The sequence below is a fragment of the Pseudorasbora parva genome, chromosome 13 (assembly GCF_024679245.1).
Source record: "Pseudorasbora parva isolate DD20220531a chromosome 13, ASM2467924v1, whole genome shotgun sequence".
NCBI classification, from domain to species: Eukaryota; Metazoa; Chordata; class Actinopteri; order Cypriniformes; family Gobionidae; genus Pseudorasbora; species Pseudorasbora parva.
This window is the reverse complement of record NC_090184.1, coordinates 23095869-23115477: the sequence shown is the minus strand read 5'-3', so window position 1 is coordinate 23115477 and position 19609 is coordinate 23095869. Positions and strand designations below refer to the sequence as shown.

Genomic DNA, 19609 nt, shown 5'->3' with positions numbered 1-19609 from the left:
GCAAATGTAATTACATACAGATATTTACAAGTACAATGTAAATACACGAGTGCATTGTTTCAAATCATTAATTTTAACAAGTATAAAGTGGGACCCATGCATTTTGAAAGTTAAAGTACTGCATGTCCTGAAGGCGAGCAGAGTTGAAGTGAACCCAAGTGCAATTTTATTTGACAATGTTGAGTCACATGATGACTTGACTAGAACAGACATGGACATAGCTTACCAATAAACATAGAACAAAGCTAGAGAACACGAGGGCTACAAATACAAGGACTAATATCATGAGACAATGAACACATGAAAAAAAAGGAACCACATGGAGCAGCTTGGCCATGACAGGGCAGACCAAGATTTCAGAGACGGCCTCCATGGCCGTAATAGGGCAGGCAGAGGTTCCACAAACAGATATGGTGTTTGTGATGAGCTGAAACGGATGCCACCACCTCAGAAGCAGACAGCGCCAATGTCTCAGGACGAGCTGTAGAGCACTGTGTGGCCCAAACATACAAGATGGCAGTGGCCATCACAGGAAGCACAGACAATGGCTAAATTACTTTTGAGACCACTCTACTTGGGACCACCAGACTTGAAAGCACTGGGATCACAGACTCTGGGCCATCAGACATCAGACACCGGACTTGGCATTGCTGAGACCACGGCAACAATTTTTCAGCTGTACAGACCAACCTCTTTCGGGGATGCGCCACATTGGATAACAATAGCTTTTGTAAGTTTTTAATGTGGAGGCCATGATTACTGAGGGTTATGAAATGGTGGCCATGATGGCTAAAGGCTCTGTTGTGGCGGCAATGACACAACGACACTGGTATGGTGGGTGCTGTGGGTTTCACATCCTCATATCCCACAGTAATGAGACACTCAGCAATAAGGCATAGTCAATGGACTGAGTCAGGTTCAAACACTGACAGAAGATAAATGTTGGAGAATTTTAAAGAAATTGGATTGGTTCGTTTCAGGTCTCCAATTGAACATTTTCAAGTGACTGATCACATCTAAATTTTTCAGTTGGCCGAATTGAATTTCTGTGAATTAAATTGCATCAATTCACATATTTTTCAATTCAGCCAACTGAAAAATGAAGATGTGATCAGTCACTAGAAAATTTTCAATTGGAGACTTTTTTTTTGTTTAAACAGTATAGCATCCTTAGTGTGCCTCATTCCATGCGGACTGACTGAAATGATTCAGGATACAGAAATCTGTGCACTTCTAAACACTTGGGTGCGGTAAACGCTTACAACTTATTCTTGATTGATATGTAGAAGTTTGCTAATCATGTAACATGCCCTGCATCTCAATCAGCTCCCTAGTTCACTAGTCAGGGCACTGATTAGGACATAAGTAAATGGGCCGACTCCCTGATCAGTCTCCTGACAACTGAACTAGGGAGCAGATTGAGACGCACCCATGTTGTCCAAATATGTCTTGCATAATCGAGTCAACTCTCACTCAATTCTGTTCGAAGAATCAATTTTTTTTCAGATGCACAACGACTGCTGCATTAAAAAAAATGTTCCTGTAATTTATTTACATTTGCTGCATCTTTACTCCAGAGCCCGAGAGTATGAGCAAAAGCTGCTTGTGATACAAACACTTTTAAAGAACTTTACAGTGAAGTTGGGTAACACTTTATTTTACAGTGTCCTTTACATATTTTACATGTAGGCCTACTTAGTAATAACATGCAATAGATAATTACATGCAGCTAACCTTCAGCCAAACCCTAATCCTATCCTAACCCTATAGGAAGTAGCTACATGTTGTTACTTAGTAGTATATATAATTACACTGTAAGACACCTTAAAATAAAGTGTAACCTAAAGTTGTAACTGAAAGCAGTTTGTCTTGGATGTGGTTATTACAGGATATTACTCTTATAAATGGGCAGTTTCCATTAATTTACCTTAAATAATCAATTCCATTTATTTATTCATTACTTAACCTTTAAATATACAGGATAATGTGTCTTTAAAATAAATCGATTGCCCTGATAGATAAACTTAATGCATCCTCATTAGGTCAAGGGTTGTTTTGCTTTACTTTCCAAGTCAAGATTTCGATAGGTGAATATGAATTAAATATCTGCATTTTCTCAAACTCCATTTATTTATCATTTGGAGAAAGGCACATGTGAATGGTTGAGGGGGGCACAGAAGATGTAGTGATGGTATAGTATGAAATTGTGCTCTATTGAGGAAGCACTCCAATTGTTTTATTAAATGAAACACATACAGCTAGTATTTTTTCCCCTTTACAAAATGGTCCAAGTAAAAACATAGAAGTTTGCAACACCCTTCCATTTTACTTTACTAAGTATGCAATGTATAACACCTGCACATCTACTGTACACACATATGGATAATGAAGAATATTAATCAGAAGTTTAGGAAAAAACTCCACCAGCGAAGAACAGCCACACATCCTTGCCATATTTTAGGTGACGATCAGCACATTAAGGCACTTTGCAATGTTTCATGATGTTTCAGCCAACTGTAAAACAAAGACAACAGGTGTTCTATGGTTGCCTTGGCTCATGAACCATTATTCACTTGTTAATGTTTAAATTGATTCAAATTATTTAAGAGCTACTCATCCTCACCATAGTTACTTTAACCTTCAATTGCAACTTCGGTAGCCCCCAGACATCCATTGATGACATCAACAGTTAGGCCAGCAGTCACTGCCAAGTCCTATATAAATGAGAAACAACATTAACTAAAACAAATACTATTTGTTGGTGGGGTTGGTGGTAACATCATATTTCATTAAAAAAAAAGAGATTTTAAAAGGAAAAATACCTTTATGGTTTCAGTTTCTACTTGTGGCATAAATTCATCTTGAGCCTGAAATGTATAAATATAATTTCTCTGTTGAATTTTATAGTCAGAGAACACTAAGTGGCAAAAGAATCAGGATAGTAATCTTCATGTTTATTAAAGTTACTGTAGTATGAAGCAGAGCAGGACCGAGTGTTGAGGAAGCTGAGCAAGGCCACTGGAGCGATTGTTACAGCTCGCGAGCAGCAGGAGTTTTATTATGACGGGACACAGCGCCATTCCCGCTTTTCCGGTCATGAGTATGAGATAACGCAACTCTGTTTATCATATTAGATACATTTAAGTGTGTTTAAAATGTTATGACGTTACTCTGTGCGTTCGCTCAGCGCTGCTGTGACACTTGTTCACACTGCTAAGAGTAAAGCGTTTCTGCCAAATAAAACTGGTAACGCAGATATGACGCAATTGACAGGTGACTCCCTCAGACGTCCAGGTACCTTGGTTAAAATATCAATTTTCTCAAAATGTACAAATAGGTGGAAACATTTGGGATATTGTAAGAACTCAAGTGACAAAATATATAACACTGGCCTGGTGTTTTTTTTTATATTTTACTGCAAAAATCCTACATAGTGCACCTTTAATACTTTTATTCAGCAAGGATTAGGGGTAGGAATCACAGGGTACCTCACAATACGATACACGTTATATGGCTCATGATACGGATAATATCATGAGACAGCAATTTTGCGATAAGTTCTATAATGATACATCACAATCTGTCTAACTATGAAAACAAACATGCCTGTGAAAAGGTTAAGTGCAGGTTTTCCAGACTTTGGAATTAAATGTAGCTAGGGCATCCATTATTTTAATCACTGCCTTCCGACATCCTGTTAAAAACTACTTTTCTTAGGCTAGTTAAAGGCACATATGTAAGATTTTTGTATTAAAATATCCAAAAACCACTAGAACAGTGTTATATATTCTGTTGACTTGTGTATTTACATTATCAGTAACGTTAATAATCTCATCCATGAACATGATATCTGCCCGCTAGTGATTCTTTTTTAGACCGGCTATGAGGTCAAGAAGACATCTCGCAAGATCGCGTGCTCAATCTCTGTTTTGAAAAGGTCGACCTCTAGTAGCGAAAAACTACATATTGTGCCTTTAACTTACATTCAGGTTTCCCTTATTCATGTGTTGAGTGTAACCTCGAGGAGCAATGAAATAGCGACGCAGGGAGAAAGAAATCTATTTAGAGTGCCTTATCTTATTAATTAAAATATAAATATTTAGTGCCAGTGTATCGGTTCTCGTATTGCATGGAGAAGGACACTGATATAGTTATATTTTGTCCCATCCCATATAGCAAGGATACATTAAACTGATCAAAAGTGACAGTAAAAAAAATTGTCACAGAAGATTTCCATTTCATATAAATGCTGTTCTTTTGAACTACTCATCCTGAAACTAAAACTATCACGGGTTTCCCAAAAATATTAAGCAGCACAACCACTTTCAACATTACTATTTGCTAATAATAAGAAATGTTTATTGAGCAGCAAATAAGCATATTTGAATGATCATTCATTGATACTGGTAATGATGCTGAAAATGTAGCTTTGCCATCACATGAATAATTACATTTTAAAATGTATTCAAATAGAAAAGCTATTCTAAATTGTAATAATATTTCACAATATTTTTGCTTGAATTTTTTTTTACAGTTTCAAACTGTATGTACAGTATGTATGGATCTGTGTGTGTGTAGTCATGTTAATCATTTTATAATTAAAAGCTCACTTGTATAATCTCTTTTGCTTCAGGCACAGGCAGAGGCTCCGCAGCAGGAATCGTTTCTACCAGTGTCTCTGATGGAACCTTGGGTGCATTTGTTTTTGTTTCAGGAATCTATGGAAAAAGGCCATATTTTCTATTCAAATCAATCCAAGTAGCTAATAGGATTTAATGCCTGATGTGCACATTGTAGGTGTGTCTCCTTTCTCAGTCCAACTGCTCACCTGTTCCTCTGTAACAGTTGTGACAACAGATACGACTGACTCGGTCACAACTAATTCTTCAACGATGGGGTCACTGGTGGACTCAACCGAAGGCTTCAGCATGTGAAAACCCGAGGGCAAAAGACCATGTTTAAAATTAAACTTCAATCTAAAAGGATTCTGAACAGAAATGCTTGAGATGATCCCACAAAAGAAGCTAATAAAAAGAAAAAGTATACCGTAGGTTCCTCCAATAGGATTGTCTGCTGCTGCTCTGGCTCTGGTTCCACTAAAGCTTCTGTAGTTACTGCAGCTTCCTAATAAAAGGAATGCATGTTATTTCCCTTGGCGTGCATCACAAATGTTATTGAAGTGAATTCTTCATCACTACAAAGGAACATTTTACTTTCTGAAAGGTTCACACAAAAATAAAAAAAATCTGGCCTTATTATTCGTCCTCATGTTGTTCCAAACCTGAATAAGTGACTTTCTTCTGCAGAACGCAAAGTAAGATGCTTCAGAAGAACGTTTTTGAAGAATGTCTATTTTTGTCCATTCAGTAAAAGTCAATGTGGTCCAAAAAAACATAAGTCCTCTTTGACTTTCACTGTATAGACAAACATTGAGATACATCTGCGTTTCTGTTCCACAAAAGAAAGAAAGTTATACAGGTATGACTGAAAATTAAGATATATTGTAGAATGTTTTAGCTGCATTTTGCCCATACAGTGAAAGTCAGTGGGGTCCAAAACAACACTATCCCTATGCAGACAAAAACACTGAGATACATCTTTGCTTATGTTCCAAAGAAGAAAGAAATCCCTAATAAAAAAGAAAATATATAAAAAAAGTAGAAATTCCAGTAGAAATATATATTCAAGATACTTTTACACAGGTGATGAACACAATCTAGCTGACATTTATCATTTATATACGGCTGAAATGCTGTATGTATATGTAAGAAGCAAAGTATTTTAGAAAGATATAATCTCTGCTTTTGTTCATAAATACCAGTAATGATGTTGTACAATGAGGATTTAGAGAAATAGAGTCATCAGTGCCCCAATGTGTAGTGAGTCGGAGTCCTTTACTGTCCTTACCAGTGCCTGAATTAGTGTACACCTGCTGATTCACAAGCTCAGGAGATAGCGAAATGATTAACGCACCCATTGTTTCCAACATTTCAGTTATTGTGTGGACTGACTCTGCTATTCTTTCATATATAGAACAATTATTAGAACTATCATTTATCATTATAGCTATTGTCCTTGGTATGAATGGGTCTTTGGATATTTGTACTAGAAAACAAGACAAAAATACTGAGTAAGAAGTGTACAGGTTTAAGCTTGGAACATACTCTGCAAGAACAAAGAAATTTGTTTGTTTTCTCTAGGTGGCAAGAACAAGAACCAAGTTTGTTCTTGGCAGTATATACTACAAAAAAAAAAAACGGGTGCCGATCATCTGCATTTCTCCGCATTAAGCACGCCCACTTTAAATGTATGACCAATCACACGATAGTTCTCGGACATCCGCAAGAAAAAAAGTTCTGCTCAGACGATGTGTCGAGAACAAGCTGCGAGAACAAAATGGCGTCATTTTTGTTCTTGCAGGCCTGGAAGCGAGAACTTTTTTCTCTTTTCTTGGGGAGTATGTTGCAGACTTTCAAGCGACATTCAGCTGGCCACCAGAGGCCGCCCTCTCCCGAATACTGATCATGTACCATTTTCTTCTATGCCTACTTCCTGTTTGTACCTGCATTCAGTGGGTACTGTTTTGATTGTTTTTAATGACCATTGTACCTTTTTTGTTGCTTCTTTTGAATTTTTGTTCTGTTTTGTTTGCCTGGACTGTTCCTTATGTTACTGGACTTTTGCCCGCCTCATGTCTGCTATAAATAAAACATAAATGTAGACTGCTACAATCAAATCAAAAGAACGTACCACTGTGATCTCAAATGGATTTGGTTCTGGCTTTGGCTCTGCATGTACATCCTGTAGGAAAGGAGGGGAAATCATATTTTTTGTTAAATCGTATTTGCTAGCACTATAGTTTAGTGTGATTTAAAAACATGGACCGAACTATCCATGGGAATGAACAAAAGAATGGGAAGAGTGAGGCTCGTGTCATGCCCAATTATCCAAACAAGTGCACAGAATGGACAAGACAAAGTCACCTGTTGTGCATGCAAATACACTCATGCAAAGAGTCCATTGCAATGTGCCATGAAGATGTATTGTGTCAGGCACCTCCTTGACTTCAGTGACTCTGTGGACTTCAACAGGCTCAGTTTCAACAGTTATGGCTTCGGATTCGATGGCAGGCTCTCCCAGGACCCCGACAACATGCCCGTCGACTTCCACTGCGGCGTTGACAACAGGCTCAACTTCGGTGACTGCTGTTTCTGTCACAGTTTCAACTGCAGCAACAGTGTCAGCTGGAGTCACCGACTTCTCTGGCACTGGCACCTCTTCCACAGGATCCTTAGTAGGAAGCTCACCTTCAACTTCACACTGATTGTCAATCGTCTCGACAAGCTGAGCTAAAACATGCGTCTGTACCAGAACATCATATTAAGACAAGAAAACATGCAATACATAATGTACAAAGAAGCACACTGTTCATATTTTTGCAGTTCCTAGGCTTTAAATGTTACAATACATCAAGGTTTGACCCTACCATTCAAGTATTTAAAAAAATATACATTTTATGCTTATTAAGACTGATTTTATGTGATAAAAAACTGCAAAAACAGTAATATTTCGAAATATTACAATTTAAAATATTTTATGCTAATTTGGTTCTTAAGAAACATTTCTTATTATTGTTTATTTTATTTTAACCCCTGTGCATCAATTTAAAAAAGTTACACATAGGTTCAGAGAGGACAAAAATTTCCATGTCAAAAAACTGTCATAAAAAATTGATCTTGGGAGCACAGACTTATTATTCTTACAGTGCAGACTTATTGCAGATTATTGTTGAAGTAAAAAAAGTGAAACAAAAAAAAAGTTATAGAAGTTTTGTTTAATAAACAAAAAACAGGAATAAAGTGAGTATTTGCTTTATATGCCAAACCTGAAAAAAAAATAGTAAAAATTTAAGTTTTGATGCTTTGCCAACAGAATAAAAACCTATTAACAAAGATTGCATCATTTTTATAGTTAAATGGCAACGGGATTAAAAATAGCAGTTTTAATGGGTTTCAATGTGGACATTTTTGTCCAAAAGGGCCTGAGTGTGAGTATTTTGTGTACCTAGTGCAAAATATTGTTTTTAAGGAAAAGGTTAAATATTAAAATTCCAATAAAAATACACACCTGTGGCAAATTGTATGCAGTTAGCATTACCACAGACAAAGTTCTCAAAAAAAACAAAACTGAAAAGGAAAAATGTCCATAAGGATGAACAAGGGTTAAATAGATTTTAAATAGATCAATCTGTCTTTACTCTTAATTAATTCATCAATTTAACACATTTGTGCTGAATAAAAGTATTAATTTATTTAAAATAAAAATCTCACTGACCCCAAACAGTAGAGCAATTTGCTGAACATAACAGAAATGTATTTTGCATAGCACTTACAATCTTGTAAGCATTTCTGTTGATTTAATGATATTTAGTTAATAAAGGAATGTTTTAATTTTGCGTTGTGGTAGTCAAAAAATATAGTATGAAACCAATATATATATATATATATATATATATATATATATATATATATATATATATATATATATATATATATATATATATATACACAATATATATTTACCTCTGTGGTGACAGGTGTAGTGTCCTCAAACTGGATCTGTGAATAGCATATTTTGAAAAGGTTACAGTTAAAAAAAGAGTTCAAACTCCTTTGTAATTTCTCACCCAGTACAAAGCCTCATATACAAACCTGATTCCAAAAAAGTTGGGACACTGTACAAATTGTGAATAAAAACAGAATGCAATGATGTGGGAGTTTCAAATTTCAATATTTTATTCAGAATACAAAATAGATGACATCAAATGTTTAAACTGAGAAAATGTATAATTTTAAAGAGAAAAAAAGTTGATTTTAAATTTCATGGCATTAACACATCTCAAAAAAGTTAGGACAAGTTTACCACTGTGTGGCATCCCCTCTTCTTTTTATAACAGTCTGGGGACTTAGGAGACAAGTGGCTCAAGTTTTGGAATAGGAATGTTGTCCCATTCTTGTCTAACACAGGCTTCTAGTTGCTCAACTGTCTTAGGTCTTCTTTGTCGCATCTTCCTCTTTATGATGCACCAAATGTTTTCTATGCGTGAAAGATCTGGACTGCAGGCTGGCCATTCCAGTACCTGGATCCTTCATCTATGCAGCCATGATGTTCTAATTTATGCAGTTCTTGGATATACCTTTCAGCATTGATGCCATACGCACTCATGCCAACCCATACCATCAGAGATGCATGCTTCTGAATGGAGTGCTGATAACAACTTGGGTTGTCCTTGTCCTCTTGTCCGGATGACATGGCATCCCAGTTTTCCAAAAAGAAATTCAAATTTTGATTCGTCAAACCACAGAACAGTTTTCCACTTTGCCACAGTCCATTTTAAATGAGCCTTGGTCCAGAGAAGATGGCTGCGCTTCTGGATCATGTTTAGATATGGCTTTTTTTTCACCTATACAGAGTTTTAACCGGCAACGGCGAATGTCACGGTGGATTGTGTTCACCAACAATGTTTTCTGAAAGTATTCCTGAGCTCATGTTGTGATTTCGATTACAGTAGCATTCCTGTATGTGATGCAGTGCCTTCTAAGGGCCCGAAGATCACGAGCATCCAGTATGGTTTTCTGGCCTTGACCCTTACACACAGAGATTGTTCCAGATTCTTGAATCTTTGAATGATATAAAGCACTGTAGAGAACTTTAAACTCTTTGCATTTTTTCTCTGAGAAACTCCTTTCTGATATTGCTCCACTATTTTTTACCGCAGCATTGGGGGAATTGGTTATCCTCTGCTCATCTTGACTTCTCAGGGACACTTTTTATACCCAATCACGTTGCCAATTGACTTAATAAGTTGCAAATTGGTCCTCCAGCTGTTCCTTATATGTACATTTAACTTTTCCGGCCTCTTATTGCTACTAGGGGTTGAACGACTTCCATTTTTTTAAAGTCGACATTTATGTGATGAAAGTCAAGTCAAATTCAACTAGTCACTGATGACGTCATTAATGAACAAATAAGCCTGAGCCTCGTGCTGAGACGCAAACGCGGGTCTTCTTGTGCTCAGGACAGCTATGGCATATGACACAGCACTGCCCATAAGGTTATTGGTCCTACATAACAGCTTTTGTATCAGTTATTTTGTCTTACGGTCGTTATATTTCTCACAGATTAATGCTCGTTCTGAATAAGATACAGATAAAGCAGCACAATAAAGATGACATGTATATGAATGCATTAGTGAGTGATTGCATGTGAATTAATTCTACCTGCCAGCGTCTCTCTACCAATAGTGAAGCTGTGAGTTTTAGTTATCAAGAAATATATGCTAGAACTTTTCAGTTTCTAAGCTATTTTACTGATAGATCACAGAACAGTGTTGATACATTTCTGCGCTACTGAATGGTAGTAGTGTGTGAGGCGTGCGTGATCTCCACGTGATGTGCGATCGGCTATGTGTGTGTTGCAATGCAGCACGCATTAGTTTAGCTTGATGATTAACTTAGGGGTACAATAAGTGTGCATTCTCCCGATCAATTTTGAGCATCCAGATGGTATAATCAAACGTGTCTTGTGGAGAGCTCTCGGAGTATGCATTTATTTGTCATTTTTAACTGTTGAAAAAGGAGCCTGCGTGTCAGGAAATTGTTTATCCTGTTGCGCCCTCTATAGGCCAGCAACTAGTCGACGTCAAGCTTAAACTTAAACTTAAAAGTTTACCTGTCCCAACTTTTTTGGAATGTGTAGGTCTCATGAAATCCAAAATGAGCTAATATTTCAAGATTTCAAAATGTCTCACTTTCAACATTTGATATATTATCTATAGTCTATTGTGAAAATATACTTTTTTGAGATTTGTAAATTATTGCATTCCTTTTTCATTCACAAATTGTGCAGTGTCCCAACTTTTTTGGAATTAGGTTTGTATGTCTGCATTATATATGAAATATTTGTGTAAAGCTAGTATATTTGTTAGTTTAAAAAAAAAAAGAAAAAAAAAAAAAAGAAAAAAAAAAGAAGTTGGGGTTAATACGTTTTCTTTACAACTCATAAAGCAAAGTTATAAGAAAAAGCACATAAATGCACTCTGAAAGGAAAGGTGTGGCGCCGGAGGCCTGGTAATTAAGAAAAACACATTTACTGGCCCATTAGTGCCTATAGCCAAAGGCAAGGGTGTTGATAGATATACAGTGGTGAATTGCTGAGGACTGATGGGATATAGCATATTACCATACCTCGGATTCGGCAGGGATGGAGACTGGCTCATCTATAGATGATATGGTCTGAAAAAGACAGTAAAGCACAAAATATAAAGATCCACGTCACACTAAAGTTTAAGTCTGCATTAAAGTATCTTAAACTATAACACTTAATAATAATACTTTACGCATTGTACAATGTCAGTTTCACCATGCCAATAAGACTCTGTCTAACTAAAAATTAGGTTTAGACAAAGTAACACTACCATATGGTGAGAAACAGGGAAAATTTGCAATGCTAAATGTTAATTATGCATGTTCACCGCAGAGCAAAGTGTAACATATGAGTACAGCATATGTGGTGTTGTTGAAATATTGAGTAAGATTTAATATTGATGCACTCTACATTACTTTGCCAGTTTCTTCAAAGAGTACAGAACATTTGTAAGTACATGGCCTTCTCACTGCACTTCCAGAAGTGCTCCAAACGCCCCCTGTGGGAGCAGTACAAAATCTTCCAGGGCTAATTTAAGAAATAAAGTGTGCCAGACTGTTCTGAGAGTTTTGATTTTAAAACGTAAGCAAAAGTACAGTGCATGTATATATGGAAACCAATTTCCTATAAGAAAAAAAAAAGTCATGCTTTGGTGAATCTTACATTTTGACATAATAAAGGAATATTTATGACATAAAAATAAAGGGCATACTTATGTTATAAAAGGCTAATCTTAAGAGATAATAAGTCCTAACTTTTTTTTTCTTCCTTGTATGACTTCCATATGTAGCATACAGAAATTAAAGGGATAGTTTAAAAATATAATGCATATAATACATGTGGATGGTAACAAAAATAACAATAAAAAAAAAAACAAGTAAAAAAAAAAAAACATGCAGACAAATCCATATTAAACCATGAGGCTCATGGTGACACATTGATGTCTTAAGACACAAATCGGTCAGTTAGTGTGAGAAACCAAACAGTATTTATATAATTTTTTTGTCCAACAGCCTTGAGTGTGCCATCACTTCCGATGAGTAAGGTCTGTACAAGATCTGGCGTAGTTTACGTGTCCAGACCTCACTCACTGGAAGTGATGATTTAAAGAATGATATAAAAACTGTTTGTGGTTTTAAGACATACAAATTGTTCTTGTCTTAAGACATCAATGTGTCATCACTATCCGCAGTGTTTAATTTGGATTCAATTATTTTAAACTGTTTTTTTTTTTTACTCTCATTGATTTTGCTACCATTCACATATTAAACGACTGACAGACTGCAACGGTTGTTAAAAGTCTTAATTTGTGTTCTACTGAAGAAACAAAGTCACCTATATCTTGGATGCCCTGGTGGTAAGCAGATAAACATTTTCATTTTTGGGTGAACTATGCCTTTAAGATTCTCTTTTCGGTGGACCTCACTTAAAGTGTAACTTTGCAGATTTGCGACCCTCTTTGTATTGTTACAATGTCGGTAGTTTACATAGTTTTGCTTACTGCAGTTTCTTTCTGTTTAAATCTCTTCATTTTGGCATAAAACACTCATTTTATAGTCATCCAGTTCTTTATTTATGATTCTTTGCAGCCTTTATCCACTTCTACAACATACTGGATTCTTCAATGGAAGGATACTCACTCCCGCTAAATGTTTACTCTTTGAATACTTGCACCCGGGAACAATAAAAGTCGACACCATTATGACTAAAAGTTTGCTAAGAAGCATTCCCTACTAAAGCAAGGCAGTATTTGACTCTCGTAAGCGTATCCATATCCGACTGGTGGTGGGAGTGGCCTTGCACGCAACATGCAATGTACATGGGGTTTTAAGTTTTCCTACCCATTTGACAAAAAGCTTTTTTTCTGTTTTCTCTAGTCAGCACTGATTTTTTCCCCCACTTTCTACTGTGTAGGCAGAATAGTTTTATTGAAAGCCCCTTTTGCCAGCGGTAAAGCCCCTTTACGGTTGTAATGAGACTATCTAAAATTGTAGGACGATGAGCAAAAATGGATGAAAATTAAAGCATTTGTATTTCAAAGACATCACAAACATTTAATTCATACACAAAAAGTGTTCTATATAGTTTAAAATATTTCACATATGATATATTTCATGTAAACACAGAGAAATAGAGCACAGTGTATTAATGAAAACAAAATAAAACTAAAATAAATGTACACTAATACATAACTAAATGCAAGTGAGTAATATATATATATATATATATATATATATATATATATATATATATATATATATATATATATACATATTTATGTATACAAAAACAAAAATGCATAACTCAACTTACATAAAACTTACATACATAAAAATGTAATGTGCATGAAAATGCCACTAGAGAGCAATAACACTAGACTCCGCTGAGAATGTTTTACGCCATTAAACATTTTAGAAATATACAAGTTGGCATAACTCTGGCAGACCATTTAAAACTAGAAAACTATGAAAAAAACAATAAATCCAACAGTGACAGTGAAAAAACTAAAACTAAACTGGATTAATAAAACTGAAATGTATTCAAAACTATAATAACCATGTTAAAGCATTACAAAATTCTGTTTAATGTATGCTTACATCATAGATTCCCTATCTGCAAAAGACATTTAACTTAAAAAAGTATTGTGTAAACCACACAAAGACTTACACAGTAACACATACAACAGTTGTCACAAAGATTGTTGTTAAATGAGACAAAGGAGATTTTGTTGGCCCCTGTGCCTTCTCAGAGCTGAGCACGTGCATGTGGTTATAAATGAGCCCTCAGTCACATATCCTTCACATTCGCTTTCTTTAAATGATTAAATAACAAATAAACAAAACAATGGCAATTATTAATAACTCAAAAAATTGCTTTTACAGTTCAAATTTAACAACAAATAAGTCAAACGTGCCACAACCCCTCATTAGCATGCATGACTAGGCCATGTACCCAACCTAGTAAGCACATTCCACGTCTCCACCCACCTATGTGCATCCATAAAAAAAAACGTTGAAAAAAAATTCATTAAAAATGTAAGCTCCTCCTCCACAATGTCTAACCCACTAGCCAATGCAACGCCTACGCAAATACAAAGATAAAAAAGGGGGAGGGGGAGGGGGGCACACAGACAGTACAAAACGTTCTTTCTCCATCAGCTAAACCCCTTCAACTAGCCTTCGTCCACTGAGGTGAGAGCTCACCTGCGTTTCCACAGAGACATCCAGCAAGTCAGCGGGCTCCCGAGGGCCTCGAAGCCAACTGAGAATGAGCCCCATGGCGACACAGACCTGACACTCCAGTAAAAAATCAGCCCTCAACCTGACACTCACTGCAGGGGTATGCGACTTTCTCACTCGCCCTGCCCCTTGCCACTCTCAGTGTGTGGATGTCCAACCCAAGCACTTGTGATGTCTGTGAAGGGAGAGGAGAGGCTGAAGCAGAGCTCACAGGAAAAGAAGGGTGGGCTTTAAGGGCTTGGCCTCTCTTCAAAAAACAGGAGGGAGGGTGAGGCACAGGAGGTTGAGGAGTGACTATATTATGGTATCGTTCGGGGAGAGTGCCAGCTTGTGTTTATGTGTATATGTATGAACAATAACGTTAAAAAAAACAGACTTCTGATGTGAGCCATCACAGCCGCAACACAGAAAGTAGAGACATGTTAAGCCGAACATGCTTAACTTATAAGTAAACATGTTGATAATGCACATTAAAATAATAAATTTAATACATCAAACATATATTAATATAATGTATTTATTTCATATATAGAATATATGAAATATTTTGCCCCCATGCGAAATTCCTGAACGAGTTGAAACGACTGGATTTTGTTTACGGAAATTCACGGTAAATGTGGCCGCACCTTTACGCTCAGTGAGCAATTGTTGGGCTTGGTATAAAAACGTTATCATCATTCCACTCAGCGCTATTACTTTCCGCGGTTTCATTGGTTGAATCGTGTTCCCTTGTCCCCTTCAGTTGAAATGACAATTGCTTTACAGCCCCCTTCCCCCCCAAAGCCTGGGCCCAGGACAAAAGGTCCAGTTGTTCCCCCCACGTCACCCCCTATCAGCGGCTCTGCTCACATACAGTCTCTACAGACAAAGTATGTGTGGATGTCTTATCTCAAATATTCAACACAGGCCACCAGATAAAATCCTACTGCTGTTCCATGACAACATTTCTAAATACTGTTCCTAAAAAGGGTGGAACATTCAGGAAAGCTTGAGCTATCGTTTTCAATAAAACAGCAGTTCGGAACAGTCTGCTCTGGCTCCAGGCATGTACACTGTACACAATGTTCACTTACTAAAATATTACACTCCTACATTGCATACGTGAACACACCCCCATCTACCATCCTGGCTACAAGAAGCCATTTCTGTCAAGCCCATACTTTTATATTGGTCACAACAGTATGATGAAATACAGACTCGAGTCCACTGTAATGATTGATAATTCCTACAAATTTCTGTGTGCACTCGATAATTATCAAATTGACCTTAAAAAAGGCGGCTCACATTACCTCTAATACTGGAACGGTGACAGTTTCATCTTCCTCAATCACAGCTGGGTCTTCTGCTGGGGGTTCCACTAGGCTTTGTTCTAGGTCCTCTGCAGCTTTCACCTCTTTGTCTTTGGCAGCCTCCGTTACTGGGACCTCTAGCACGACCGGTTCTGCAGGAGGAACTTCGGAGGGAACATCAACTGGAGCGATCACCGCCAGGGGAATTGGAACCGAAACAGGACACTCTGGAGTTTTAGCAACCGGAACCCGTGCAGGAACTGGGGCAGAGACAGCACACACTCCTGGGGCTCCCTTTCCAGAGGAGGAATACTGCTCCTCCAGGGCCCTTCTCTGGGCCTGCTGCTCAAAACAAATGAAAGAATGAGAAATACTTCTGAAATGGATTTGAAATCAGAACCTATTTATTTTTTATCGTTATTTCAGTCGACCACATAATGATATTAGTTGGGGTTTAAGGAATTCACTGAGAGCTTACATAAGTTAACAAAAGTTGGCCGTCTAATGGCAAAAAATGGCTGAATCCAATTGATTCAGACATGTCTAGTCAAGCGAGTTGGAAGAGTCAGCACCCCTCGGAGCTCTGGATGGGGCTAAACAGAACAGACAAAAATGCTAATCACATCATAATGGAACCATAATCGCATTATAATCACACTCACAGCTTCATTATCCAAAAGCAGGAGCCGGCCAGTGCGGTTTGCATAGACCTCAAAAGAATTTAAGCTCTCATTGTGCACGTATGGGGTGTACAGTTGCCAGCACAGTTAAGGCCAAATTATGCAACCATGTGTGAAGATCAGCATCAGCACTGACAAAGCCAAATCAGGCGAAACTTGGGCCAAAGTCCATGAAACAGGCCATCATAACACAATAAATGGTATGGCGTTTGGGGGAACAGAGAAGGTTGTTCATTCTTACATAAACAGGAAAAATCTGAAAGATGCATGTGCATGAGCCCACAGCTGCAAAAATGGAGTTAATTGGCTCTGGCAGCTGACTTTAAAAAGATCTTTCTTCAGTTTTAAAGTGCTGGTAAGCAACAAACAGAGTGTTGGAATGCACTCACCCCCCAGTACTCACCATTTCTTATTTTACCAGGATGATTAGAGACAGTGAAATGTGCCCTGTTTAGGACCAGCTGTATCTGGGGGGCTTAACAGCTAGAGAGATAATAGATACCCCTCTATTTCTGTACTTGTGCGAAAGGCAGTTCTGTTGATATGACTGCATGCCAGGGTTTTGGGAAAGCAACTGAGCATTCAGGGGGTATGTTCAGCTGAGCAGAATGAAAAGGGTGAGATTTTAACGATATGTACTTAAAAAAAACTGCTGTAAATTTCAAACAAAGAGTACAGTGTTCAGATGCACAAACTGTGTGTATTTCATTTGGTCACAGAGGACAAATATGTCTTAGAGCCGTGAGGCACGGTCAATACTGTGCAACATTCCTTTGCAAAGACAAAATGTAGACTAAATCACTTTTCAAAAATACACTTATTAATAATTTATAATGGGACCGTTATAAACAAAACCTGCAATAACAAAAAATAAAAAATAATAATAATAATTATAAAATAAAATAAATCTAGTGGTCTCTGGACCAACTGCCTCTTTAGGAATGTGGCCTCAACCATGTTTGGAATCAGACTGGCCCAAAGGATATGCCAAAATCAACAAAGTCCATACAAGTCTTTGGGGGTGGGGTCAAAAGGTAAGTTTGTGCAAAGGAAGATGAAATAAAAAAGGGCTTTAAAACAAACCAATAATGGGAAATCCAAAAACTGAGATTCTGGTGTTATTATTATTATCAGGCAAATGTACAATGATTATTCTAATACACATAATCCAGATTTTTTTTCCATAGTTTTCTAGTTTTAAATTATGTCGTTTTTTAGGGCTGCCAGAGTTATGCCAAAAGACACAATTTTCAGGTCAATATGCATATTAATATCTATCTATCTATCTATCTATCTATCTATCTATCTATCTATCTATCTATCTATCTATCTATCTATCTATCCATCCATCCATCCATCCATCCATCCATCCATCCATCCATCCATCCATCCATCCATCCATCCATCCATCCATCCATCAATTATTAGGGATAGAACAAAGTGCCCAAATGGGACACACCCCCTAACCTACTAGATGCCGCTCGTGTGCTTTTATCAGCAGTTCAAAATAATCAACTTAAAGTAACATAATGTCAGATAAAATCAACCAATTCTTCATCTGAAAACAGATAGTATAAACCTATGGCGAGAGCTTACTGCAACTCTAATATGAGATTTATAGCAATAAATGCTAAATAAACAACATTAATAGAGTCTATTCTAAAAATGTATTATTCCACAATTTAAAACATTGTGTAAATCGGTCAGATCAAACTAGAAAACTAAAGAGGCAGGGATAAGTTTGGAAGATTTAAAAATAAAATAATTGTTTGCAGGATAGGTACTGAATCTTCATAAAAACAAGCGTGAGAGTAAATTTAGGCTACTTACCACTCTTCTCATTCGGCGCTTGTTCTTCTTTCTCTTGCTAGGCATGTTTACTAAATAGAATATACTGTGTGAAAGAATATAAAGTGTATTTTTTCGGTCGCGAAGTGAGGCACTGATGACGAGCGGATCCGTCGCCGCTCTTGCAGTCAGATAACAGCAGTCAGAATCACAATATGGTTCTATTTAAAGGCGCGTTGATGTTTTCATCTCTGTGTCTGCCTGTAGGGGGAAGTCCACGCACCTCGACATCAGTCTTCATGATCATCATGACATGAAGTAGGCAGACCCCACTCTTTGCAAGGTTGCGTAACATTTCTTGCAACTCCGTTCCGACAGCACAAATCACTTTTTTAAAGCTACTCGGCTGGACTTTATTTTAGGGGTTCTTCTTAGTAGCCTAATTACGTATAGCCTACATGTTTTAAGTAGAAACATAACATATTAAACATTATGTTAAATTAATTTAGTATAAAATTGCTCTGTAGTCTATATAGTAGGCTATTTAATGCAATTACATCAGAATAAACTGTAATTAAATTACTTATAGTAATTAATCACTCAGTAATGCATGACTACACTATTGCATGTAATTATGCATCACATAATATATTATTATTGTGTGTATGTAACAGAACACTGTAAAATATTTTATTTAATATAATATTTCACTTTATGGTTTCATTGTTACAGTGTAATTATATATTGTAGTACTTAATTGACCACATGTACTTTGGGTTAGAGTTTGGTTGAGGAAGTCCTCCATAGATCAGACTTGTTTGTTCAGCACATCCCACAGATTCTTGATTGGATTGAGATCTGGGGAATTTGGAGGCCAAGTCAACGCTTCAAACTTGCTCCTCAAACCATTCCTGAACCCTTTTTGCTTTGTGGCAGGACACATTATCCTGCTGAAAGAGGCCACAGCCACCAAGGAATACCATTACCATGAAAGGGTGTACATGGTCTGCAACAATGCTAAGGTAGGTGGCACATGTCAAAGTAACATCCACATGGATGGCAGGACCCAAAATTTCCCAGCAGAAAATTGCCCAAAGCATCACACTGCCTCTGCCGGCTTGCCTTCTTCCGATAGTGCATTCTGAAGCCACTTGCTCCCCAGATAAGCGACAAACACGCACCTGGTTATTCACGTGATGTAAAAAAAGCATGATTCATTAGACCAGGCCACCTTCTTCCACTGCTCTGTGATCCAGTTCTGATGCTCACTTGCCCACTGTTGGAAATTTTGGCAGTGGACAGGGGTCAGCATGGGCACCCTGACAGGTCTGCAGCTATGCAGCCCCATGCGCAACAAACTGCTATTCTGACACCTTTCTATCAGAACCAGTATTTACTTCTTGAGCAA

At 37.3% G+C, this 19609-nt stretch overlaps 1 protein-coding gene across 3 annotated transcripts; it reads right to left on the bottom strand.

The window, feature by feature from the left end:
* Positions 1-280: 280 nt before the first annotated feature.
* Positions 281-18470, bottom strand: si:dkey-164f24.2 (uncharacterized protein LOC566607 homolog). Of its 3 annotated transcripts, XM_067413507.1 has the most exons (12): positions 18244-18466; positions 15734-16075; positions 11247-11294; positions 8583-8618; positions 7057-7362; positions 6751-6801; positions 5047-5124; positions 4829-4921; positions 4611-4718; positions 2823-2867; positions 2624-2714; positions 2215-2514 (listed from the first exon to the last, which is right to left on the bottom strand). In XM_067413507.1, exons 1-11 carry the CDS (start codon positions 18286-18288, stop codon positions 2634-2636), a joined length of 1233 nt encoding a protein of 410 aa, XP_067269608.1. In that variant the 5' UTR covers positions 18289-18466; the 3' UTR covers positions 2215-2514; positions 2624-2633. The 3 variants fall into 3 exon arrangements, with proteins under 3 accessions (XP_067269610.1, XP_067269608.1, XP_067269609.1); XM_067413509.1 differs by lacking the exon at positions 7057-7362 and having other exon boundaries at positions 281-2514; positions 18244-18470; XM_067413508.1 differs by lacking the exon at positions 2823-2867 and having other exon boundaries at positions 18244-18465.
* Between the last annotated feature and the right edge of the window lie 1139 nt (positions 18471-19609).